The sequence below is a fragment of the Cupressus sempervirens genome, chromosome 7 (assembly GCF_028749045.1).
Source record: "Cupressus sempervirens isolate cs-2001-9-10 chromosome 7, ASM2874904v1, whole genome shotgun sequence".
Lineage (NCBI taxonomy): Eukaryota > Viridiplantae > Streptophyta > Pinopsida > Cupressales > Cupressaceae > Cupressus > Cupressus sempervirens.
Genome location: NC_143124.1, coordinates 702,061,362 through 702,086,989, shown reverse-complemented (window position 1 = coordinate 702,086,989; position 25,628 = coordinate 702,061,362). Strand labels below are relative to the sequence as shown.

The window sequence follows — 25,628 nt, the reverse complement described above, 5'->3', positions numbered from 1 at the left end:
ATATCTTCACACTTTCCATCAGAATATCATACCCTCATTGAGAGAAATTCATCAATCCAATACATGGTACTGATACCCTCTACCCTTCAACAAGGCACTTTGGCTTCAAATGGTGATTGCCAACCTTATAACCTGCACTCCTGCATTCATTTTAAACGATGGATGTAATACATTATTTGAGCATTCCACAAGTTATAGAAGATACATAAAATGGAATGAGTCTAAAACATGTTACTGACCCTAAAAAATGAACTCAAAACTGTCTACCAACAACAAATTTCAGAGTAGTCTGATTATTTGATGCAAATGACTTAAAGGAGCTTCAAATGATTGAAAAGGAACCTACAATAACATGTAGACATTTCTACCATTCATCCAATCCAGATTAAATGAGATCAAGGGCCTATACTGCTGAAAATGCACAAAAATGTCATAAATGTGCAAGAAACTATTCAATTATATTATTAAAAAATTGTTCATTACATTTTCTTCTCCCATACTCGGATTCCATAGCCTCTTATAGGCGTGGACATTGCATAAACAACTCATCTCTAACTCCTAGACCGATTACAACTATCAAAACTGTCATTAGGCTTAACTAACTGTTACCTTTCAAATTCAAATTTGCTAACTTTTGCATTATTGCCCTTTTAACCTTTCCTACCAACTCAAAAGCTTACATTTTGGCCTTAATAATTCAATTATGCCTAAAGACAACTAGTCCACCCCACAGTGCTTTACTGTGGACTCATTACATAATTTGGTCCCATGACCTCTACTAGGCCAATAAGGACTTATTGATTCAAGAGACACAACCTATTACATTCATTGGCTTTCCATACCTTATTACATTGTTTTTAGGTCTCAATTGACCTTATTACATTTACCCATGCCTTATAGGCATGTTAGGCCTTCTAGAACCTTTAGGTGCTCCTACACCAAGATGGGTCAGTGAAAGAGTTTATAGTGGGTTGAATGATGGTCTTGGAAAAATATACAATGACTTGATCTGATAGATTTAAATAAATGGGGAAATATGGTTTACAATAGCAGAAGGCAACAAAATCATATGCTTACATTACATCTTTTGCAGTTTGTTTGTAGGTAGGGAATCTTGAGTTTCTATTTGTAGCTCTTTGAGGGTAAAAGGGAGAAAATGATAAATTGCTGATGGCATATGACTGTGGCTTATAAACACCAATATGGAATAGAGGAATGTAAGGCAAGGATAACTAGGCAAGTTTTGTGAATCCTGTATAACTGCATGTTATAGGGATCTTATCTGACAATAAGGTCGTCTTAAGGTATTTAGTAAATGTAGGGGTGATTGTTGTTGCTTAAGACTAAGGGAATACTTTTCGATCTGAAACTGAAAACTAGCAAGAGTTGTTGATGTCTGGTTTATATGGCCATCAGCAATAATGGAAATTGGCATAGCCTATGAATTGGCGATTAATTAGCTAAATGTGAATTACAAGCATGGGTAAAATAAACAAATGGGATAACAGTGAAGATTAACAGTTGAACTTGACTGGGATCAGCAAACATAAAAAACAGTAAGAACTTTTACAGGAGATATACTGCTTATATGGAAGGTTATTAGTGCATGGTCTGTGTGTTTATGTGCATTAAAAAATAGACCGTTTGACAATATGCAGTTAAAGTTCAAGAGCAAAAATATGACAACCCTATGCAAAAGAAGCAATGTTATCATAATCTTAAAAGTCATCAAAAGGAAATGATGTCAATTCATAGACATAGACATACACATACACATGCGTATACAGATGCATATGCATATTTAAACACACTCTAAGTTACAGGTTCAGGCTGGGTGACGGGTGCTTGTATGCTTGTCCGATATGTGGATACGTGATTGTGTGTTAGGGTTTTGGGTGTCTGTGTGTATATATGCATTATATATTCAAAAACATAAGAGAAATATACATAACTGTAAAATTAAATCATTTCATAGTATGATACTTGATCATTGAGCAATGCCAAAGGCCGAAGATAAATATTAAGTGCCAATTGATAGTTGACAAATATTCGAAATAAGCCATATCAATGATATCGTATATGTCTATGTTCACTACTCCAATGTAAATGCGAAAATATTTTTGGGTAGAAAGTCTTTGCTGGCAAAGGTAATCAGCAGGATCAAATATATTTGCCTTTAATACTATATTTGTTCTCTTTGTGAGAATTGCTATGGGCATAATTACTAAAATAAATATCACTTTGTTACATTTAGAGAATGTAGAAAACAAACACCACTTGAGATATAACATTATATTTCCGGAAAAGAACTGTTATATGCTTTTTTTGGTTTATGCAATATACAATGTACTTGTATATAAATTTTAAAAATCATATAGTATTTCTTGAGGTGATTTTTCCACAACTCGTAAATTTTATTTTGAAACCGACAAATCTGTCTATATATTTCTTTATATGTTAGCCTCAGGAGAACATATACTGCTGCCCTATTTCCTCACATTGATTTTTTCTTAACTTTAATGTAACTAGTTAAATTATAATCATCTATACTCCCTCCTCAACTAGAGTTATTTGTTAGAATTTGATTCATGGTGTACATGCTATTTTCTCCATTAGAAGTTTTTTATTTATTGAGATTGGCCCCACCTTTTCTAAAGCAGGTTTGTCTGTATGCACCCAACAGGTACCCACATATGCACTCGTACTCTGTTTGGGGCCTGTGGGTACAAACCCTGCAATTTTGCTCAAACATCAGAAATCCATGGTTTATTAATATCCAAAAGTCTTAAACATGTATCGAAGAGTTTAGAACTTTAGACATCAAGATATGATAATCTATGAAATTAAGCTACATTTTGGCCATCAATATTAAAAGACTCAAAATCATTTGAGTCACTCTCCCCTTTTGGCAGAAGTGGATCATCGAATAGAAGCCACTATGATCAGTGCTGCATGGTAAACATTTTCAAAGCTACAATCATCCAAAAAAATAAAATGGCGCATCTTTTTAATTGTAACACCTAAGAATGAAACTTTTCAAACAAAGCAGCGGGAGTCGGACTTGGCATCACTCAAAAAATTAAACATATGCAACTACTAATGTGTATTTCATTCTCATACATTTGAAATTAGAGTAGCCGTTTGTTTCTCTGATGTTTGAAATCTGAATACATTGTTTTGATTCTCATTCAAAGGTATAGAAGCAAACAAAAGAAAAAAAATACTTTTTTTTTTTGGTTTTTCTAATGCTAGGAAATGGACCCTCTTGCTTAGGACGCCTAGCTGTCCCAAATGATAGGTGAGTTTTCCTTGCATTTTAGAGGGCTGAGCAGGAATCAGGGATGCTAGGAGGATGCCCCTTCAATATCCCCCTTTCCTCAAAACAACTAGGGGATGAGGACACTAGGTTTTGGGGCAGGGGACACATCCCCATGTATCCTTGGGAAAACCCAGCAAAAACAAAACTTGCTTATTGTACTAACTGAACTAGTCACAATGCAATGAGATATTTCACACTTTTGCACAATTCTAATCTGTATGGTTGTATTTACAGGCACATGGACAAAAGACACTACTGAGCAGTATTGGAATACAATGAATATAAAAGTCTGAACCATTGGCTGAGAATCAGGATACAGAAAAATGCAAAGAATACAACACACCCAACAAAATTTAAAGCTTAAGCATTCAATACCAATCCAAGTATCATTATGTTTCTATACGACTGGATTGGGTTTGGTGGTTTTTCATTTTTTTTTCTCGGGTTTGGTATGGTTGTGTTTTGTATATTTATAATGTAAATAGATATAAATAATTTTATATGTGAATAATTATATATATATATAGTATTGCCCTACGATGTAACCCTAAACGAAAATGGCTTCCAATCCTATGCTTTCAATTTATCACTGTTTGCAATGATCATTGGTAGTATATGTTCTACAGATGTTTGTAATGGAGACTTTGCCACTTTGGGTGCAAATTTGTGCAATGCTCCAAGCCACTCTCCTGTATTTTCATTCACCAAGTGTGTTCCACATCATTCTATTTGTTTCACCATTTTGTTGGTTTTTGGTTTGGGCGTTGTGGCCATTGTAACTTCTAGCTGTGTTTTTTGGTCTCCTCTTGTAAGTGCCCTATTTTTTTGACGATCAATGCTCTTTTGGATGGTGGTAGCTACTATTGTGTTTGAGGGTGCCCAATCTTCTTTTGTGGTGGATTGGCAGTTGAAGGGAGCAAGAGTTTACATAAGGGAATGTGTTTGGTTCCTTGTTTATGCTCTTCTTAGGACATGATGTATTCGCCGAAGAGCTTATTATGTTGAGAAGGGGCTTCGTTAGTATGCTTAACCATTTTTGGCCTAGTTTGTTTGACCTCCACGACTTTGCTTCTAGGAACTCGAAACATTATTGCTTAGCATTTTTTTTGTGATTGTTTGTGACTGATAAAAAGTTAAGGTGCTTATTGTGGAGAAGGGGTTTTGGTTTGGGGGGAAAGGAAGCTCTATTGATGAAGCATTGGAATCCTTCCGCATCCCCCTTTTAGAAACCTTTTTTGCTTTACTCGTTTGTGTTAGGTTGAGAAACCTCCGCACACGATCCTCTTTACCTCCCCACACAACTCTCTTTACAGATGGATGCTTTTTGAAAACTATTGCTGCATGCTTTTTTTTGTCTAATCTCTTTACTGATGGATGCTCTTTTGGAGAAGAATGCTCTTTTGGGCCCTAGCTATGTTCTTTATTTTAGAAGAGATGGATCTATTGAAAAGATTGCTAGTAGAAAGTTGACTCTAGTTGCAACATTGCATATGGAAACACTAGTTTGACTGTGTGAAGTTTTCTTTCTAATATCTAATGTAGCTGAATATTTTTCGAATAAAGTATAGGGATTTTTGCTGTATTTTATTGGAGCGAGGCTAAGCCCAATTGCTAAATGGTCTATTGAACTTCAAAGCCTTCCCTGGCATACAAGACTTTTCCATCTACTGATGGTCCTTTTGATAATGATGCCTCTATAGACACAAGTCTTTTGTTTTCTTGGGCTTAGAATATGGGCGGACCCTAAGCTCCTATAGTGGATTGGTTGGTTGCCTTTCTTTTTGAGCTAGTTACCATTCCTTTGTTGCTGACTCTTCTCCAAAGAATCTTATTTCTTTTTCTATTCTTGTTTGTTGGCTCTCCCCCTTTAAGGCTTTGAATTTGCAAGAGATGACTCAAAAGAAGGGTTTTGGACCTCTACGTCTTATCATAATGCTTTGTTGACGAAGAATGATTCTTCTTAGATTGTCTCGAGATTATAAAAGAAATTAGAACATATTGCTGGGTAGTTTACCCTTGGTGGTTTATGCTGAGTTGAATTTGGAGTCAATTGAAGTGATCTTGGCTTTAAAATTTATCTTTGGTTTACAGAATCAACATTGTAAAAAGATACATTTAATATTGTTAATATATTGCATAAATAGATATGATAAGTAAACTTTTATACACACATATTTGATATAATTAATATTTATATAGTCATATATATATTTAATAGACAATAAATATAACTTTTAATGACTTTTTAAAGTTGACATTCCCATTAATCAACTTAATGTGTTTTTCATAAATCTCCAATTCTTCATAAATGTTACAACACAAGGGGTTGTGCATTTATGAAATAGAGCAATGTGCAAAACAAGTTTAGGGAATTTAAAAAAACTAAGCAGCCAAAAAATGTTATGGTTGCCAAATATCGTTTTCTTCTGAGCCATTGATGCTAGGGCTCTTGTCAATATTTTCTCAGAAGGATGGCTAGACATTTAATATGGACTAAGAGCAGCCACATATGCAATTGAATCAGGAATATGGAGTTTCTATGTTACATCCCAATTTTTGACCTAATTTAAAACATAGCCGTTGTGGTTCACATGAAGTCAATTGATAGTTAAATTTTTTATAATCCTGTGAAATGGTAAGATGATTAGTTGTTATGATTTCATTGAAGATAACATGCTAGTTGATTATTTATCGTGAATTCATGAAATTGAAAAAGTGGTTAGCCGTTATGATTATTTATGATCGAATAACTTGTTACGGTAATATGATTTAATTGCAGAGAATTTCCTTGTAGGAAGCACGTCGAAGGGGTGGAAGCATTGTTATAAAAGAATTAGGTACAGGTTCATCACCATCACTAGGCAAATGGGTTGAGGACCTAATGACTTGAACATCAAGATATAATCGATGGAACTGCATGAGCTATTTAAATAAATAATTTGAGAAACATAAAATAATTGAGTTAAAACATAAAATGTACCTCAAAGGATTTAAAATGATCTTTCATCTTATTATAATATATATATACACACACACACACACACACACACACACACACACGTACATATAAATATAAAAATGAAATGACACCATTATATTATAATAACTTAATAAAATGATGTCACCCCATTGATATACTTACATGAACGTTATGTAAATATATATTAAAATAGTAATTGAATTATAATTTTTTTAAACTCTTTTTTCCAACTTTTTATTTTTCCCTTTCTTTTCAATTGATTTAACACTTGGCTATTTGAAGTAACATATAATCTTTTAAAACCGGCGGAAGCCAAGAAGTCACGGCTTGCTCTTTTATATAGAAGCCGTGAGAGGAGTTGGGAATATAATCTGCAAACCTGGCTACGATTTTACTTACCCTCTCTGCCACCTTCAGCACCTGTCTTCACTTCCATGTACAAGCAACATTTCTGCCGTAGGTACTCAGCCATTGAGGAATAGGTATTTTGCATTTGGATACGTCTACAACGTCCAAAGGAGGACAGATTTTCCAATTTGATTGGCAAGGTTTCAGACATATTAAGAATATACATCAGGTTGTTTCAATATCATTTTATTGCTTTCCAAGACAGCCAGTTAGGCTCACAAGATTCTTTCTTTTCCAGATTTATTTCAAAGCTACAATATGAGTTTTCTGCATACTCCATGTTCTTTGTTATCAGTCCTCTTCTTTTAACTTTCAAAATAATTTAGATACAACCCTTATGTAAGCGTTTTTCCAAGTACAATAAAATCTGGAATGAAATATACTATCCAATAATATTTTCCAATTAGTCACAAAAACATAATCTTTTTGGTCACAGTTTGTGATGAGCATACTAAGCAGTGCTTTAGAACTCGGATTCACTGTTATTTAAATCTGTAATTTCTATTCACAAGCAACGCCTTAGAACCTTGCTGTGTGTGAATTGATCATCACAGAAGACTGAGTATCTCTGCATTTTGGATACATTCTTAGCAACTGAAGGCGAGCTGGTTACCAAGTCATTTTTGCAAAAACATCAGGACAGGCCCAACTATATCAGGTCATGTGAAAAACCATTCCAGATCATGTTATTCTCATGATATTTTTACAAGCGATTTCCATAGTTGTAGCTATAATTTACCATCACTTATAACTTTAGAGAGTTGCTTAGCAATAAGCATATTGATGTGTTATAGCATGGATTCATAAGCCATTTGCCAATAAATTTTAAAGTCGGCTGATAAATATTTATGCAAGTCTCTTTCTTTAAAAGAAGTTTGTGAAATGCTGGAAGATTGCAATATTCTTGAATCAATAAGAGCCGCATGCTCTGAAAATTTTGAACACCTAGGACTCACCAGCTGTTAAGCCACGGAAAAGGTGAAGAGGTGAGATGAAATCTTGCAAGGATTAGAGAGTAAAATCAGAATTGATACAATAAAAAAAATAAAAATAAATTTTACTTAATAGCTCATGCATGATCATGTTTATTGTATTCTCATGCTGTCAAGTCGAGTGGTGTGATTAGATACAAGGATGCTCAGTGGATGACAAGATGTTCCCTATCTATTCCGGATAGGAAGGGCCTTTCTCATTAGAGATTGTGTGGGGATAAGTTATGATCTGAGGTTGGGTGGTTAAACCCCTGAAACCCTTGACAATGTATCCCCTCTCCACAAGATGTCAGACGTGCATCAGATAAAGATAAGCTATGCATTCAAACATTTGTCAGAAACATGTACTTCTACTTTTATGATATATATTCAAGTAGAAGGTAAGATTAATTGAATTGTATCATTGTTATAGTTATTTCTTTAATTGAAAGCAATTATTATTGTCAATATAATTGGTAACTAGTTAGATCGGTTGATCTTCTAACTTATTGTGGAATATATTTATTTGCGAGAGATAAATTTATCTGATGGATTGTTATCTCAATCTTTTATTTATAAGAATAATGATTAAGAGCATATCTTCTAATCTTATGTTATTTCCATGGTTAAGCAATCGAAAGAAAAGGAATGATATAGTGGTATTGACGCCCCAAATGATATAGTGGTATCTGATGCCCTAAATGATACAGTGGTATTTGAAGCCTTAAATGATACAGTGGTATTTGATGCCCTAAATGATCCAACGGTAATTGATGCCCTAAATGATCCAACGGTAACTGATGCCCTAATTGATATAGTGGTATGTGATGCCCTAAATGATATAGTGGTATTTGATGGTAATAGTCATTTGATTTTGATATAGTGGTATATTATGGTAATCGTCATTTGATTTTGATATAGTGGTATTTGATGGTAATCGTCAGTTGATCCTAAGTGATATTTGTGGACTAATCTGGGTGATTGCAAAAGCATCCCTATATTGATTTTTCAGATCGAATTCCATGGTATGTAGATTTTAATTTCCATAGTAAATTCATTAATGGTGTTTTAAATTTATAGTTAAGAAATTTTTTTTAACTGATTTTAATCGTTAATCTCATTGATATGAACGAAATTGATTTAATTGTTTTTCCTGTGAAATGAAGAAATATCTGTAATTCTTTGGTATGTTAGTTGTTAGTTAACACTTGGAAAAAGTGGATGTTACATTCTAGCCCCAAGGTGGCTAGATGAGGTGCAAAAATAATGTTGGCTACGAGTAAGATAAAATCTCAAATGGCCTATAATATTTTCCCAAGTCATTCTTATTACATAAGTAATTGGTAAAATACTTGCTTGTTATTAACAAAGACCGAGAGGTCTATATATACAAAAGAATAAAGCAATGTTTCCTTAGGAAACAATCGTAAAGAAAAAAAAAAATTCTATTCTAGCTAAAATAAAGCTAAAGAAAGCTAACAAATAACTAAATATTAGAAACATTTTAATATTTACAATAGATTAGAAACATATAACAATTAACTAATAATAGAAGCTAATCTATTATCGTAATACTCTCCATTAATGGTTAATCTATCCACAACACCAAGTTGTTCTCTGAATTTGAGAAACTTATTAAGACCAAGAGGCTTGGTGATAATGTCTGCAGTCTGATTTGTGGTAGGAACATACTGCAAGTCTATTGTCTCGTCTTCAATCGACTGTCTTATGTAGTGACAGTGAATGTCGACATGCTTGGTTTGTTCATGGAAGACTAGATTTCGTGCTAACTTGATAATGCCTTCATTATCAACAAACAAAGTGGTCGATCCTACTGATGACAACTAAATATCCCTAAGCATCTGACAAAGCCAAACAACTTCACAACTTGCCTTGACTGCCCCTTTGTATTTGGCCTTTGTAGAGGAGAGAGAAACTGCCCGTTGCTTTTTATTGGTCTATGTGATGACACCTGATCTCAAACTGAACACATCCAAAAGTTGACTTTTTATTGTCAACAAAGCCTGCCCAATCTAAATCTGTGAACCCACAGAGTCTAGGATTAGAACTTCGTGAGTAAAGAAGTCCATAATCTAAAGTGCCCTTCACGTAACGAAGCGCACACCCATCCAATAATCAGCCTTGGGAGTTGTCATAAAGCGTGAGATGTAGCTGACTGCGAAGTTGATATCAAGCCTAGTAGCAGAGAGGTAAATGAGGCTACCAACTAGTTGCCTGTATGTAGTATCATCAACGGGAGGAAAATCAGACTTGGCTGAAAACTTGACACCTTTCTCCATATGTGTAGATGCAGGCTTGCAACTCTGCATATGGAATTTCTCTAACAGAGCTCTGACATATTTGGACTGAGAGATGAATATACCAAAAGATTGTTGCCAAACCTCAACACCTAGGCAATAATGCATGAGCCCAAGGTCAGTCATATCAAAAAATTGGCATAAATTCTGTTTGATTCCAATCAAAGATGCCGAACTACCAGTGATGATCAAATCATCCACATAAATAATCAGAAGGATGATGTCACTGTCAGTAGTCTTGATGTACAAATTTGAGTCTGAAGAACTCCTCTTGAAGCCCTGATTACTGAGGTACTTATCAATTTTTGTGTACCATGCCCTAGGGGCCTGCTTCAAGCCATAGAGAGCTTTCACCAATCTAAGAACCTGATGGTCTTTACCAACAACCTTGAAACCAGGAGGCTGCATCATGTAGACCTCTTTGTGGAGATCACCATCCAGGAAAGCACTCTTGACGTCCATCTGATGGACCTTCCAACCAAACTGTGTTGCTATGGCTAGGACTAATATGATTGTGCTCATCTTTGTAGTAGGAGAAAATGTCTCTTCATAATCAATGCCCTGATGCTCAGAAAAGCTCTTCGCAACTAAACAAGCTTTTGTACTTTTCCAAAGTACCATCAGATTTGTATTTGACTTGGTAAACTATTTGCAGCCAATGGGTATCTTCCCTGGTGGAAGATTAGAAAGTACCCAGGTGTTATTCTTCAACAGACTCTGGTGTTCAGATGTCATGGCCTGTTCCCACTTTGGAATTCTTTTAGCTTCAAAATATGTTTGAGGTTCAAACGCATTGTGAATGTTGGCCATGAGAGTAAGTTAACAAACTTTGTAGGTTTGCACTTTTTCTGAGCAGTTCTCCGATCAATGAGCTCATCATCACGAAGATCAACAAGTGTCTTAGCCTACCACTTAGGCTGGAGAGGACAACGACCGACATTAGTATCAAGAGATGCTTGGTGATTAGGTTCCTCATTAGAAGAATCTGGATCAAACTCAGGTGACACATCTACAAATCGAGGTGATCCTGTAGGAGAAGCTGGAGGTGTTTGTACAGGGATCACTGGTATAACTAGAGTTGCAGGGGCTATCGAAGCCCTCCCATCAGGTGGACCTAATGGAAGCCTAACTCCCAAATCATGAGCCTTCATAGGTTGGTTTGCTAGATCAAGAACAGGAGAAACATGCACGAATAGTCTTCGTTGCTCAACAAAGACTACATCACGGCTGTATAGGAGATGAGATGTCTTAGTGTCAATCAAGCGGTAGGCTTTGTGAAGACTGCTGTATCCAGTAAGCATAATTTTCTCACTTTTGGCATCCAATTTGGTGCGTGAAGGGGTCAAAACAAAAGCAAGGGAGCCAACAACCTTAAAGTGACTGATTCTGAGATTGTGACTTGACCAGGTCTCTTCCGGAGTCTTACCTTTGATCACCACTTTGGGTGACCGGTTCAAAAGATAAACTACAGTGTTAACTGCTTCTGCCCAGTACTTTTTTGGAACATGTCTGTGTTCGAGCATGGGTCGAGCCATGTCGGTGTTTGTTTTGTTCCGATGTTCAACTACGTTGTTTTGTTGTGGTGTGTGGTGTGTGGTTAACTGGTGTTTGATGCCATGAGTATCTAAGAAGCTAGAGAATTCATTAGAACAAATCCCTCCCCCTTCCAATATCTGATCTAAGAGTAATAATAGATTTCCTAGACTTTTTCTCAACTAAAGGTTTAAACTTTTGAAATACAAGAAATGCATTTGATTTCTTTTTAAGAAAATACACCCACATTTTTCTATTGAAATCATCAACAAACAACAGAAAATACTTGGACCCAAGAACAGAGGGAGTGGCCATAGGGCCATAGATATCGGCATGAACAAGTTGAAGTACTTGAGAAGCTCGCCATGAATCACCACTAGTGAAAGATGTGCGATATTGCTTCCCAGCCTGGCATGCATCACAAACTCCAAGCTGCTGAGTCTGAATCTCTGGCAAATGGAGGACAAGCTCTTCCCGATCAAGTTGAGAGAGATAATGCACATTTAAGTGCCCATACCACTGATGCCAAAGTGTGCTAATAGAAGATTGCCGAGCAGCCATAGCTATATCCTGAGAATCTCCAGAATCACTAAGTTGGAAAAGACTTTGATCCTCAAGACCCATTGCAACAATAGACTGAGTCGCCCTACAGTGATGGTACACTGATGTGAACTGAAGTTAACATCCAAGTGTGGAGAATGTTGCAGCAATTGATTGATTGATAGTAGATTTAGTTCCATCCGTGGAACACAGTACACATTGAGGAAAATGAGATTTATCCTAGCAGACTGAATCTGAATGTTGCCTTTACCGACAATGGTGTACTCTTCTCCGCCACCAAAAATAACAGAATTTGAGTAAGGCTGGTAGTCAGTGAACCAATCTCTGTGATGGATGGAATGACAAGAGGCACCTGAATCAATGTATCAGGTAGATGACTTCACATGATCTTTAGGTCTTTTAGCCATAAAGGCGTAAAAGGAAAATTCTGTCTGCTCAATGTGCTCTGTACTATTTCCTTTGGGCTGCGAACTTGATTGCTTAAATTGGGCAACTAAGCATTTCTGACATTCAACCTTCATGTGACCAAACTTGTGGCAATAGTTGCATGGAATGTTCTTCTTCTGGGAGCCTTTTTGAAGTTGGAGCAGAGGACTTTTGTTGAGAAGACTGTTGAGACTTGCCTTTATCCTTTTGAAGGATTTAGCAGCAAAGGCTTGCTCTATGGAGGTGGAGCTCAAACTGCTACCGAACTATTGTTTCCATCGATCTTGCTGAAGTAGAAATGTGTAAAGATCCGTGAACTTAAGATCAACACAAGAAGAAGTGATTTTGTGAGTCTTGACAAAATGCTCATAGGACTTGGGTAAACTCCAGAGAGTGATAACCCTAATGTCCTCTTTCTTCATCTTGCGACCAATGGCAAGCAATAGATCATGGATTTCCTAAATCCTATTCAGGTGAGCCTGGAGCGATGTTCGCTCATCCATGATAATAGAAAATAGAGTGTTCTTCAAGAAGAAAGCTGTGCTTTTGTCAGAAGTCTCATGAAGATTTTTGAGATGTGCCCATATCTCGACAACTGTCTTGCTGGATGGAATCTAAGAGAGTTGGTCATCAGCTACAGATAATTTGAGAAGCATCACGGCCTCCCGATTATTCAAATCCCATGTATCCTGATCAACAACAGGGGTAGTTGGACGCTATGTAACACCCAGAACAATCTGATTGGTATTCCAATATTCAAAAATTGCTATTATCCGCTGCTTCCAAGTGCCATAATTCCAACCATTGAATTTTGAATTGCTCTTGAGCACAATATTTGTCAGAGATGTAATGACTCGATTTTCATTGAAAATTTGTGAATGCTCGTTCTTCGAGGCAAAAAAAATGGAAGACCTAAAAAATTTGAAAGGTGACCTAGAAGAGAGCTCAAAAAATTCAAAAAGAATCTCGTCGGTTTTTGGATCCGCTGGCTTGAAAATTGAGATACGAACATTGAGGCACCCAAAAAAATCAGACGACAACCCAATTGAGCTCTCAAAAAAGCCATCAAGGCTTTGTAATCAAAAAAAAATTCGAGCCCAAAAATTAGGATTTTGAATAGAAAAGTCCTAGGCTGAAAAAAGCTTGAAATCAATGGCGAATCTGCAGCAAAAAACATAGTTTTTGGGCGCATATCTGTTATTGAGGGTTTTAAGAATCCCTTGGTGTCGCTTCCAGCCCTAGATGTGCAGAAAAAATGGACGAAAATGCCCAAAGAATAGTCACGTTTTTTCAAAAACGGCCAGAGAAAAACGTGAATATTGATTGTCAATATTCTCAGACAAACCTTAGTTTGAAGCAAATATTTCAGAAAAATAATTTCAAAAATAGGGTTTGATGATTTTAGAAAATAAATTATGATTTTCGATTTTTTTTAAAGAAGTGGCTTTGATACCATATTACGGAAGTAATTCGTAAAACACTTGCTTGTTATTAATAGAGACTGAGAGGTCTATATATACAAAAGAATAAAGCGATGTTTCCTTAGGAAACAATCGTAAAGAATAGAAATATTCTATTCTAGCTAAAAGAAAGCTAAAGAAAGCTAACATATAACTACAACTAACTAAATATTAGAAACATTCTAATATTTACAATAGATTACAAACAGATAACCATTAACTAATAATAGAAGCTTATCTATTATCGTAATAATTCTTCTCTCTGGAGTGGGGACTGTAGTGTTGAGGGTGACAAGAGGCATTAGAAACTAGAGCATGATTAGGAAAAATGCAATATTTATGGTGAGACATTTCTGACTGGTTACAATCCAATATTGACCAGGTATGCATCCTTAGATAACATAATGAAATAATGATGATTGCCTTCGAAAAACATAATCATTATAATTCATAAATTGCATATATAGTATTTTACATTTTCCTCAACCATAATCTAGTGAAAAGTTGGGAAGAGGTTGATGATCTGATCTCTGCTCTTTACTAGACTCTTCACTTGGCATGGAAGGCTATACTTATGATTACGGCTTGCTCTCCTTCCTACTAGTAGATTGCATTGGCTCTATCTTTACCTCATTTAATTTCATCCATTGGCAATTTAATAGCTTCTTTTGTTGTAGCCCTCTCCTTCATTGCCTACCTATCAAAATCAAGAATTACGTATGCAATGACCAATGGGAACTACTCAGTTGCCTTGGTCAATCGCTATAAGGATCTATAGCATCCAAATTAATGATGTCCTTTGATTCGTACCCTTTAACTTTTTTGTGTGAAGCTGAAGATTGTATTGTATAAAGACAAGGTCATTAAGGTGTTTTGGAGTTAATTTATTCTGATTTTTATGTGGGTGGTCTCAAAAAAACTGTAATTCTGCTCACAACAGGATGCAATCGAAGTTTGTCACAAAATGTGGAAGGCTAATCTTTGAAGATCTGGGCTATTTGCACTCCATTCTACCCACAAAGAACATACAAAATAAGATATTCGAGAGTTAGCAAACTATGTTTTATCAATAGTGCCAAGTTTGAAATTTATAACTTGTAAGATGAATTTGATGTGAAGAATCCAAACTTTGTTACTTATTGAATGAGTGGTTCTTCCTTAGCAAGTGCTGAAGAAAAGAGTACATCAAAACAAATTAGACTTAAAGTACCTTCTCTAACATTAGACTCGAAGTACTAATGTCTTTTACTTTGTTAGAGCCATTAATTTACTTCAAAAGAATTACCCCACCATTTATAGCTACAAAAAAGTCGATGAGAGTGCTGCTCTTTCCATTAGTCCACCCATCTGACAGAATAGTGTAGTGATGCTTTCACCATTGCTTCTTTTGTTCTTCCGCAACTAACTTTGCCTTTTCAATTGCATCCTTGAGCAATTTCCCACTTTTAGTCTTTTTAAGGAGGTGTTTTGTAAACTTTTCTTGCTATTTTCTATTGTAGTTATCAACTTCCCCAAGTAAGGGTTGCTTGCCACATTGAAGGGAAGGTTGTTGAAGTATTACAATTTGCAATGCCTTATCTACTTCTTGATGCACCTGGCCGTCCAACCTTGTACCATCCAATGATAATTTTGAAACTTGAAAAATGAAATAGATTGTAAAAAATACACTCTTAAATAGAGCTTACAAACACTATAAACAGTGTTAACTAAAAAGAAAAGTTCTCTAAATAAAGCTGTCTAAAAATAGATCAGATCAAAATAACTAAAAATAAAGCCTAAATGACCATTGAGAATAACAAACTAAATACAGCAAGAGCCTAGGATTATAAAAATAATTTAATACTTTCCTTTAATGCTCATTTTATCAACTACTTGACAGAAGTCTGTACATGTTTTATGGTCATAAATTTTTCAGAGAACACTCTGCTGCTTCTGATACCCTCCTTGGATAAGCAAAAGTGTCAATGATCAATAGTAGCTAAAAAAAACCAAAAATAGAAGGCTGCCCCTTTCTTCAGAATGATCTGCAACAAGAGACAAGAGCTTGCCACTAACTTTTTGACTGAGATGAGATTGCCACTAATTCTCCGAAATTCTGCACAACTGCTGACCAAAAATTATCATAACATAGTTAATTTTTGAGGGAAAAATTATCAAAACCCAATAGATAATCTTTGACCAAAAAATTATTAAAACTCTCCAATATGATGATCTGGTCAGAACACATAGGAGGCAAACTCCCCATCTAAATGCAGAACACCTGGGGCCTTCTACTAAGACCCTTGCTGTGAAGATTTCTTGACTGCCATCAGTTTCTTGCTATCTTTCTTTATGAGACCAAATTTGTGTCAGTAATTGCATTGAACACTTTTCTTTTAAGATGTTGTAGGGTCACCAGAGTCTTTCTACTAGGAGAACTGAGGTGAACCTGTTTTCTTGTCTGGGGCTTGTGTTGGGAAGGCCACCTTCTTAGAAGAGGAGGAACTACATGACTTTCAAACTATTGCTTCCATCTATCCCACTGCAAAAGCTTGGTGCAAAGATTAGAGAACGTCAGAGCAATACTAGTGAAAGTGATATTTAGCCTTTGTATGGAATGCTCGTAGGATTTTCAGTGTGATCACTACCATATCTTCTTCCTTCATCTTTCAGCCAATAGCCTCTTGCTAGTCATGTGTCTAGATAGACGTCTTCTCATCCATTGTGATAGAAAGCAACATAGACGTCTTCTCATCCATTGTGATAGAAAACAACATATTCTTCAGAAAGAAAGCTTGACTCTTGTCAGACATCTCATGAAGATCCTTTAAGATGTCCTAGATTTCTTTAGCTGTTTTGTCGGAAGGTACTTGAGGGAGATGATTTGGCAACTGAAAGTTTGAGATGCATGACAACTTCTCGATTACGTTCATCCCATTTATCCTGATCTGTCTGAACTTGAGTAGGACAACTCTCTATATCTAGAATTATCTTTTCAAGACAACGATATTCAAATATTGTCATCATGTAATTACGGCCAACCGCTGATTCACTTCCAACATAATGTTGGTCAAAGATGCCATTACTGAAATAGAGGTTGTTTGTCACCCCTATGAAATGTTAAAAAATAGAATAGATTATATTAACAATACACACTCTTAATTAGAGTTTACAGATTTTATAAAAAGAATCAACTAAAAAGCAAAGTTATAGTGATCCTAAAATTGAAAGATGAGAAACTCTGGAAGTTGATCAATGAAGGAGAGGCAAAAGTTTGAAAGTTGGAAGCAGCTTTTGGCTACACTTCATGCAAATCATCCGGAGATAATGATGAATTTAACATTACTCTTAATAAGTTCCTCAAGCAGATTAAAGAAAGAAAGGACAAGGAGAGGCAGAGTGCCCAGAGCTCAACTCACGGTGCTGCCCAAGCTGTTGCCCCACTTGTTGCTGCCCTGCACCCTGTTGCTGCCTGTCCACCTGCTGCACTTGATCCTCTTCCAAGAGCAGAAAATACAATTTAACACATTCACCTTATTTATCAGAGTTGAAAAGCTTCTCAAGTGGTCTGATGGTCGTATGCAATGGACTGCTTTGTTTTGAAGACTCTACTACCATTATGATTTGTTTGACTCTACTTTTGTGTTATATGATGTATTTTGTTATATGAATGTACACTGCTACATACACGTGGATACTAAGTCACAAGGTTCAAGTTTGGTAACTATGAAGTTCGACAAGTCGAAAAAATAAAAAAATTCGATATAAAATTCGACTTATTTAAAAAAATAAAAAATCTTTCTATTTCTTTATTAACAAAATAAAATGATAAAAAAAAAAAATCTTAACTAATAAAATAAAACTATAACATTTCAAAATAAAAAATGAAAAAAAATACAATAATAATAAATAAAGTAATAATCATATATAAACATAGAAAACATTAATATTGTATATAATAAATAAATAAATATACATAAAATATGCACTTATAAATGTTTTCCTACAATGTATTTATTTTGAATGGTTGATAAAAGATAATAAAAATAACATTCATATTTATTTTTATAATCTTATAAAATAATGAAACCTAATAATAAAAACAACATTCATTATAATAATCTTATAATAATAATAATATCATTTAGATTTGAAATGTTTGGTAACAATATTAGGTGACATCCAAACCTAATAATAAAAATAACACTAATTATAATAATCTTATATTAGGCGACCAAATGTAGATGCAAGCATAAATGCAAACGCGGTTGTAGAGGAATATGCGACACATTCAACAGACAAAAATGGGGCGGCAGAAAAAAACAGAGATGCCAAACATGACCTTCAAGTATCAGACAACAAAATTTTCAGGTGCGACCTTCAACAACCATTAGTTTTCCCTTCAACGACCTTCAACGACCATTAGTTTGCCATAGCCAAGCTTTAGAGTGTTTCATTTTTAGCCGATGAATGGCATTACTTTACCCTTTTTTTGGCAAAAAACCCTGAAAAACACCCGAATATTATGAATTCATGTAAAACAACAAAGAAATAGTTCCATATGAATTTAATAATGAACTTGAATGATTTTTTTACATTTTTTATGGGTTCGCCGAATTCGGAACCTGAATTCGAAAATTCGGCGAACCCTGTGACAGCATGGATATATGACGTAAACTGATACATGTAACTTGGATCATATGGGGGATCATTAAATTCATTTGTTGGCTTTAACTTGAACAGTGGAGACATGCTGATGTAACTTTTTAATATTTACACCTTATATTTAATAGATATTTTTTGTTCTAAGATAAGATGTCGTCTAAAAATAGATCAGATTTAGTTAACTAAAAATAAAGCCTAAATGACCAGTAAGGTTCTAGAATAATGAGCTAAATATAGCAAGAACCTTGGATGCTAAGAATAATTTATAAATTTTTCTCTAGGTATGTTTCTGGGTACAAAAAAACTAAGTGGTGTGCATTTAGGTGCTTTACACAATGTGGATGCCAATATGTTTCGTAGGTGTGGGCCATGAATGGAGCTCAATATGCTTTCAAATGCCGTATCTTCATCTGGTTTTGCTTGCAAATGGGGACCACACACACTATCTATGGATGTTGCTATGGCTACTCTTGTCTATTCCTTTGTAATTTCTTCCTTTTCATCAATGCAAGGTTTGCATTTTTCTCTTGTTTTTTCTCTTTTGGCATCACAATGAGTAATGCATGCAAGATGATGTTTGTGGTGATTGATGCCTCCATGGTGCATGTTTTGTTATCTTATGCAAATGAGTGTCTGAGGTGTCAAACCCTATACAACACATTTTCAAGTAGAGTCTCTAGCTCTAGGGCAACGAGTTTCCATAAATCACATCAATTGGGTTGACCTTCAATCTATGGAGTGAGCTTGATTCAAAGGCCAAGGGTTCTCCCACAACTTTTTTATCTAACCTACAAGTACAAATTACAGTATATAACTTTTTTTGATTGGTAAAACAAATATTTATATTAAAAGTTATAAAGAGTACATGTAGATGAAGGGCCAACCTGTGATGATGGCATTGCCCCCAAAAAACTGCCTACTACCCAACTAGATGTTACTTCCTCAACAATACAACATCCAAACCCATAGACCCACAAAAATGCAGACCAGATCATGCATGCAACCTAGACTCATTTGAGCCACCCGCAGCCTCCTTGCAGGAGAATTTGGGGATTCCATCGCTCTTTTCCATGGCAGAAACAAACACACCACCACTTCCAAACACACCACCAGCCACCTCCTGGTAGTCAACCAAGAGAGACACATCCACACCCAACCCAATTCCACCACAACCCGAAGTAGATCCACCGCTATCCTTCACCCTTTTGTGACATGGTTTCATTTGAACCTGTTGACAAACTTGAGGGCGGCCATCGTTACCCTCATGTGCCAAAGACTTCACGGGAGTCATCTTACGCTTTCTTTGGACATTACCAGCTCCCAAAGCACGAGCCTGCGCATGGGACTGCAGGTAAAAAACCAGCTTACTCCACTCCATCTGAGCTACCGGAAGATGCTCCTCTGTTGGGGCAGCCGATTGCCAAACCAGCAAGGGCTGCAACTCCCCCAACCCTCCGATCCCAATTTTGGCCCTGCTCACAACATCCTCCACACCCATTCCCCATTTTGACCCTAGACACTTGTCACCTTCAGGACTTCAATCTTTGCTTCAACCACCATTAAACCTAATTCCAAAAACAATGATGATATGTCTAAGTTCGACTGGGGCCTCCAGTCATGCACCAGATATTCCTCACCAAAAATTAACTTCACTGCCTCCTAGAAGGTCTCATCGTCGAACTTGAACATATTGAGCAACTGCTTCACCATAATTGACCCTTCAAAGGCAAGAATTTGTCCAGTGGTGCATAGTGAGAAATTAGCCTCCATAGTGCAATACCCTAATCTTTGCCAGCTTTCCAATCTCGTTCTGCACTGCGAATGCAAAAATGAGAAACTGATGAAAGATATAATGGCACCAACAAAGCCCTTCAGTAGGATCAACTTCTAATAAAAATTTCATCATTATTCCAAATTACCTGAGGGGGGCACACATGCCCAATTTACATTACTACATGACTCCCTTGCCAAATCCGCCTCCATTTGCTTATGAGGGGTGTACCTGTGAACATTAATGCATTTGGAAATTAAGGTCTGTTGGGACAATTCCTCTGAAATCTTCAAAAGTTCAAATTTATCATTCAACGAACCTTTTACACCCAAATTCAATAATTTGTCTGCTAGAACATTTGCCTCCCTAGAAATATGTGAAATCTTGTATTCCTCCACATTTTCCAATAATGACTGAATTTGTCTGATGTGCTTGTTCAGCCACCAAGTGTCCATTTTCCCTTTTGCAATTCTGTAAAACACATTGCAGATCCCCTTTGAGATGGATCTTGCAGGTCCTTAGCTTTAACCCAAGCAATGTTGCCTACACTGGTGCACGACATTTAACCTGGTTGTTTCTGCCCTCTGCAATAACTCCGATGCCCGAAGGCCCAAGATTCCCTTGTGAGGTGCGTATCTTAATCCATCCTGGATCCGGCGGGCCCCAATGAATCTTAACCTTATCAGATGGAAAAGGATTATTCCTCAAAAGCCACTAACGGGCTACAGTACATAAAAATCCTAAATTTCACATACATTATTATAAGTCAGCATAATTTAGCATAAAACGAGGAGAATTAAATTATCTCTAAAAAAGAAATAAGAATTAGAAAATCAATTTCCTTGTATAAACAAATAAACAATGAATCCATTAAAATGTTAGTATAAACAAACAAAATTTGACAAATCCAAATTTTAGGTTGTAAAATTGTAAATACTATGGAGTTATACTAAATAATTTCCCCAAGTCACTCTTAGGTCTGCAATTTACATTTCTACATCTCCTTGCACTCTTGAACATCCTAATGCTGGATCGCAGAGTGTGATCTGAGACATTGACGCTAAAATATATTCCTAAAAAATATGCACACAATCAAATCAAGAAGCATCTAAGATAAATTATGAATTGTTTACAATTTACATGCTAAATTCAGCAGCTAAATGACTTTAAATGCTTACAAAAAACAAAAAACAAAATATCAACCTGTCCTTTAAATTTTTTGAATTTGCTCTTCAAAATTGTTTAAAAATCCTGATTATCTCAAATGGATGGAAGAGTGCTGTGTGAGGTAGTTAAAGGGGCATATTGGCTTTTAAAAGAAAAAAAAAAGGTGGATTTTCAGCATTTTTTCCATCCCATGTGCATCCCATGTCCCTGATGCATTCAACAAGTCTCTGTCAGAGACTCAGCAAGTTGCTGCCAAAAAAAATGCTGAATACTTGATGAGTCCGCCAATTATGCTCTAGATGTATGAATGTATGTCATGGTGAAACAGAGATGATATAGATTGAGATGGCATAGAGATGAAGATGGTGCAGACACATCTAGTAAATAGTTAGAATGAGGTGGCCAAGGCATAAATGGGCTAAAGCCCAACCTTGGTTGCAGGGAGTCTAATCTAACTTGCATGGATATCAAGATGTAAATGGCAGCTGATCATTGTTGATGTTGATTGTTGAACAACAATACCAAGAGTTTTTCAAATCAACAATCACTATCATTAGTTGTATCATTTACATGTTTGAAAATGCAATCTCATGTTTCATTTCAAAGCATGTATTTCATTATGTTGAGAAAGGTGAATCACAATGGGCCACATGGTGAACATTAACTGAGAGTGATGGGTATCTGTGAGAGGACCTTGTCAACATTTTTAACTTGTATCCATTTCTTTGCTTTATTTCGGTATGGTAAATGTGTTTTGTTACAGAATGTATAGAAACTTTAACACCAAGGAAGGACATTCTGGCACCTGTTCTTGATTATATTATGTAACTTTCTATTGACAAAATCAATTAAAGAGATTTAAGCACTTCCTTATTCATTTGTAAGTTCAAAAGGAAGGCAACAGTGTTGATGAAGACTCTTTCAAGGATATATTCCAAAATTTCTGAATACAATCTGAGGATCATGTTCGTCCCATTAGATGAAAAGAACTTAACTTCGGATTGATGCTGGAAAATAGAATACAATCACTGTGGGATCAGTTTTAACTTTTATGACTTGCCAGTATGATATTGTATGAGATTTTTCTGTGCTATGGCAATTGGATGTAAATAAGAGTGAATAACTCAGAATTTTAGATTAAAACACTAGTGGTTTTCCCATCTAATCTACAAAGTTTTCAGAGTGGTTATGTTATCAGAGGCTATTGGAATATCCTAATATTTTCAAGTAATATAGGCACAAATTACATTAATCCATAGGATATCCCAATATCTCAATATGCTCTACATGAAGTATATTATATATTGCTTCTCTATGAAAAGTGCACAGTTTTTGGCTTGGTCAATAAGGATGGGTTTCAGTCTTTAACTTGTCCAATGATATCATTGACTGCACATGCATCAATCCTCTTCCCTTCAATATTGAAGCTCTTACTGAAGTGTTTCATTTCATATATTATTATATAGTGTAGTTGTAAGAATTACACACAACAAAACTGACTTGCTGGTTTGTATAGCTTCAAAAATGTTTTGAGGGTTTATTTTTGTTTCTGTGTTTCTGGGAATATATATGCTATTTCTGCAGATATCCATATTATTGTATGGAAAAAAAATTTCAGACTACATTCAACTTCAAACTTTGCATTTAATTAATTTCTAGGGAGGTGTTATCTGTCTGCATACTCCCCGCTCCATAATATAATGGAGGATTATTTTTAATTAGCATCATTAGCTAATATATGTTGCTAAGTTGTTTGCTTCAATTTTTTCCTATGCAGTTCTAAAGCAACTTATAGGCCATTCGGAAAAGTTATCTTCTCAAAATCCAACTCTGTTTGATCAGCAGCGTACAACAACTTCAAACACGTACGTTGCTTGTGAATAATGTACTTGTGTTTTAACCAGGATTGGGCGTTATGAGAATATTTGGTTTTACTTAATGCTTATGACGAAATGATGCTCTCTTCCAGGTATACACATGCAGTCTCATCAAGGCCATACCATCCTCCGTCTTTGCATCATATTCATCCTTACACACCAGGACCACTATCTCAGATGAGAGTGAAAAGGCCTTTGTCAAGAAAGGTGCTTAAGCAAAACATATCTGTTCTCTAGAAGTAGCGCATTAGTCTGTGTGTGCAATCGACCTAGAAATAATAAGTTACAATCAGCTGGTGTTGATGTCCTTGTGCAGGAAATTGCAGCAATAAACAGCTGGAGGTTTACAAAATTAAAAGAACACTTTGATTCTAAGATTGAAGCTGAAGATGAAGCATTTGAACGCTATATGCAGAATGTATCATTGCTTGAGGATATTTTTTCTTTGAGTACAACACCATTACAAGGACTTTCTGAAGATGGGCATGTTATCTCTGAGGGCATATTAGCAGAAAATGCTGATAGTCTAGTTGAAAATAATATTGATGATATGCTTGTGGAAGGTTTGAAAGTTCGGTTAAAATCAGATCCTAAAAAATCAGAGAAGCATAAGCAACAGTTGAGAAAGCTAATTGATAAAGGCTTACAAAAGCTTAAAGGAGGTGAGCATGATGACAAAATTCCATTTGAAGATGAAAATTCTGCAGTGTACCCGGAAGCGAACAAAGCAAACACAGTGGGAAAGGCTTGCCACAAAAAAATGTCTTTGGTTAATGTGCTTAATGATAAATTGAGTAAAGCTCGAAGTCAGGAAGATTTGAATGGCTGTATTGAAACATATGGGCAGGTGTTTGGGAAGAATATAGCTTGGCCTGAAGTTGTCAGTAGTAACCAATCGGTAAAATTTCACAGGTCACAAACTCAAGGAGAAGCAACTGATGCAGATTCCATCAAGCAAGAACCCGTGCCAATGGAAATGGACAAGGAAGAGAGCAGATTGGAAAATGTTGGCTTGTTTGAGCAAAAGGAAATGCAATTCATATCAAACCCAGAGCTCTACCTGAGAGGCTGGTCAGAGGTTCACATGTCTCAAGAGAGATTTCAAAAGAATTATGAAGATCTTCTAACTATGAATGATGTAGCAGAACTCTAGTGTCAGTTTGTAATATTATGGTTTTACAGAGTATGAGCTGAACTTCTGGCCAAATGAATTTAGGGATTACCCATGGCCCAATTGTGACTCATAAGGCTAATGTTGCAGATCACTAGCATGGCTTTTATAAAGTACGGATATTTGATGCGCATTCTGGAGCATCAGAGCTGAGCTACTTGGGGATCTGCAAGAAAAGAATCTGCCAATCGCCCTTGTATTTATAGTTAGGAGTCTTTGTATTCTTTTAGCTCTAATACATGCAAATAAGTCAAGACCAAAAGCTTGGGAAAAGTAGTTGACTGTCTTCAAGACCTCTTGGATGAAAGGGCATTGCATTTTGCTGGAGTAATGTTAACAAGCTAACCCTATTATTTTTGGAAAACTGAGATCCTTATACACTCTTCAAAACCCAATTTATGTGTACAAAAACCCGAGTTTCTAATGTACAATTATTCTACAACCCAAAAAATGGAGCAGTTAATTTGGTCTTTAACCTGTATGGAGTGTCACTTGACATTTAATGACAAGATGTACGCTGTCTCTTTAGCTAATTGTCAAAACGGAAACTCCCCCAAAAGATACTATTGTTGTTGAAATGGTAACTTCAAAGATACATTTTTTGGTATTTATTATTTGTTGAAATGGGGACTTCGTGCAGCCCTGTTAAGTGGGGCTTGAGAATGGTAAGGCTGACATATTCTATTGTTTTGGGTCACACATTGTTTTATAACGGATCTGAAAATGAGTTACATCACAAGACCATGCTAAAAATTCCAAAACAACTTAAGAAGACGCTTATATTGAAGGTTCCAAAACATACTTTGGCGTCACTGAAATATTAGTGCATATTCAAGTTTATTGTGAAAAGCTATGTAATTTGGAATAAATGGCACCTTGTTTGGCATCCAGATGTAGAAGTTATGGCTTGCAGAAGTTGGAGGACAAAAATTGCACAAAAGTAGTGGTTTCATAATTGCTCCTGTTAAAAATTTGCAGTTTTGTAACCGCTTGATTTAAAAGACAATTCTGTCTTGTGTTTA

At 35.8% G+C, this 25,628-nt stretch overlaps 1 protein-coding gene across 1 annotated transcript in view; it reads left to right on the top strand.

Moving 5' to 3' along the window:
• LOC149549150 (electron carrier/iron ion-binding protein) overlaps window positions 1-25,275 on the top strand; it is a 44,806-nt gene extending 19,531 nt beyond the window's left edge. The window contains exons 3-5 of the mRNA XM_089792575.1: window positions 23,336-23,423; window positions 23,528-23,642; window positions 23,752-25,275. Coding sequence (XP_089648701.1) covers window positions 23,336-23,423; window positions 23,528-23,642; window positions 23,752-24,588 — 1,040 coding nt within the window. The 3' untranslated portion in view covers window positions 24,589-25,275. The remainder of the gene's footprint in view (window positions 1-23,335; window positions 23,424-23,527; window positions 23,643-23,751) is intronic.
• The last annotated feature ends 353 nt before the right edge of the window (window positions 25,276-25,628 follow it).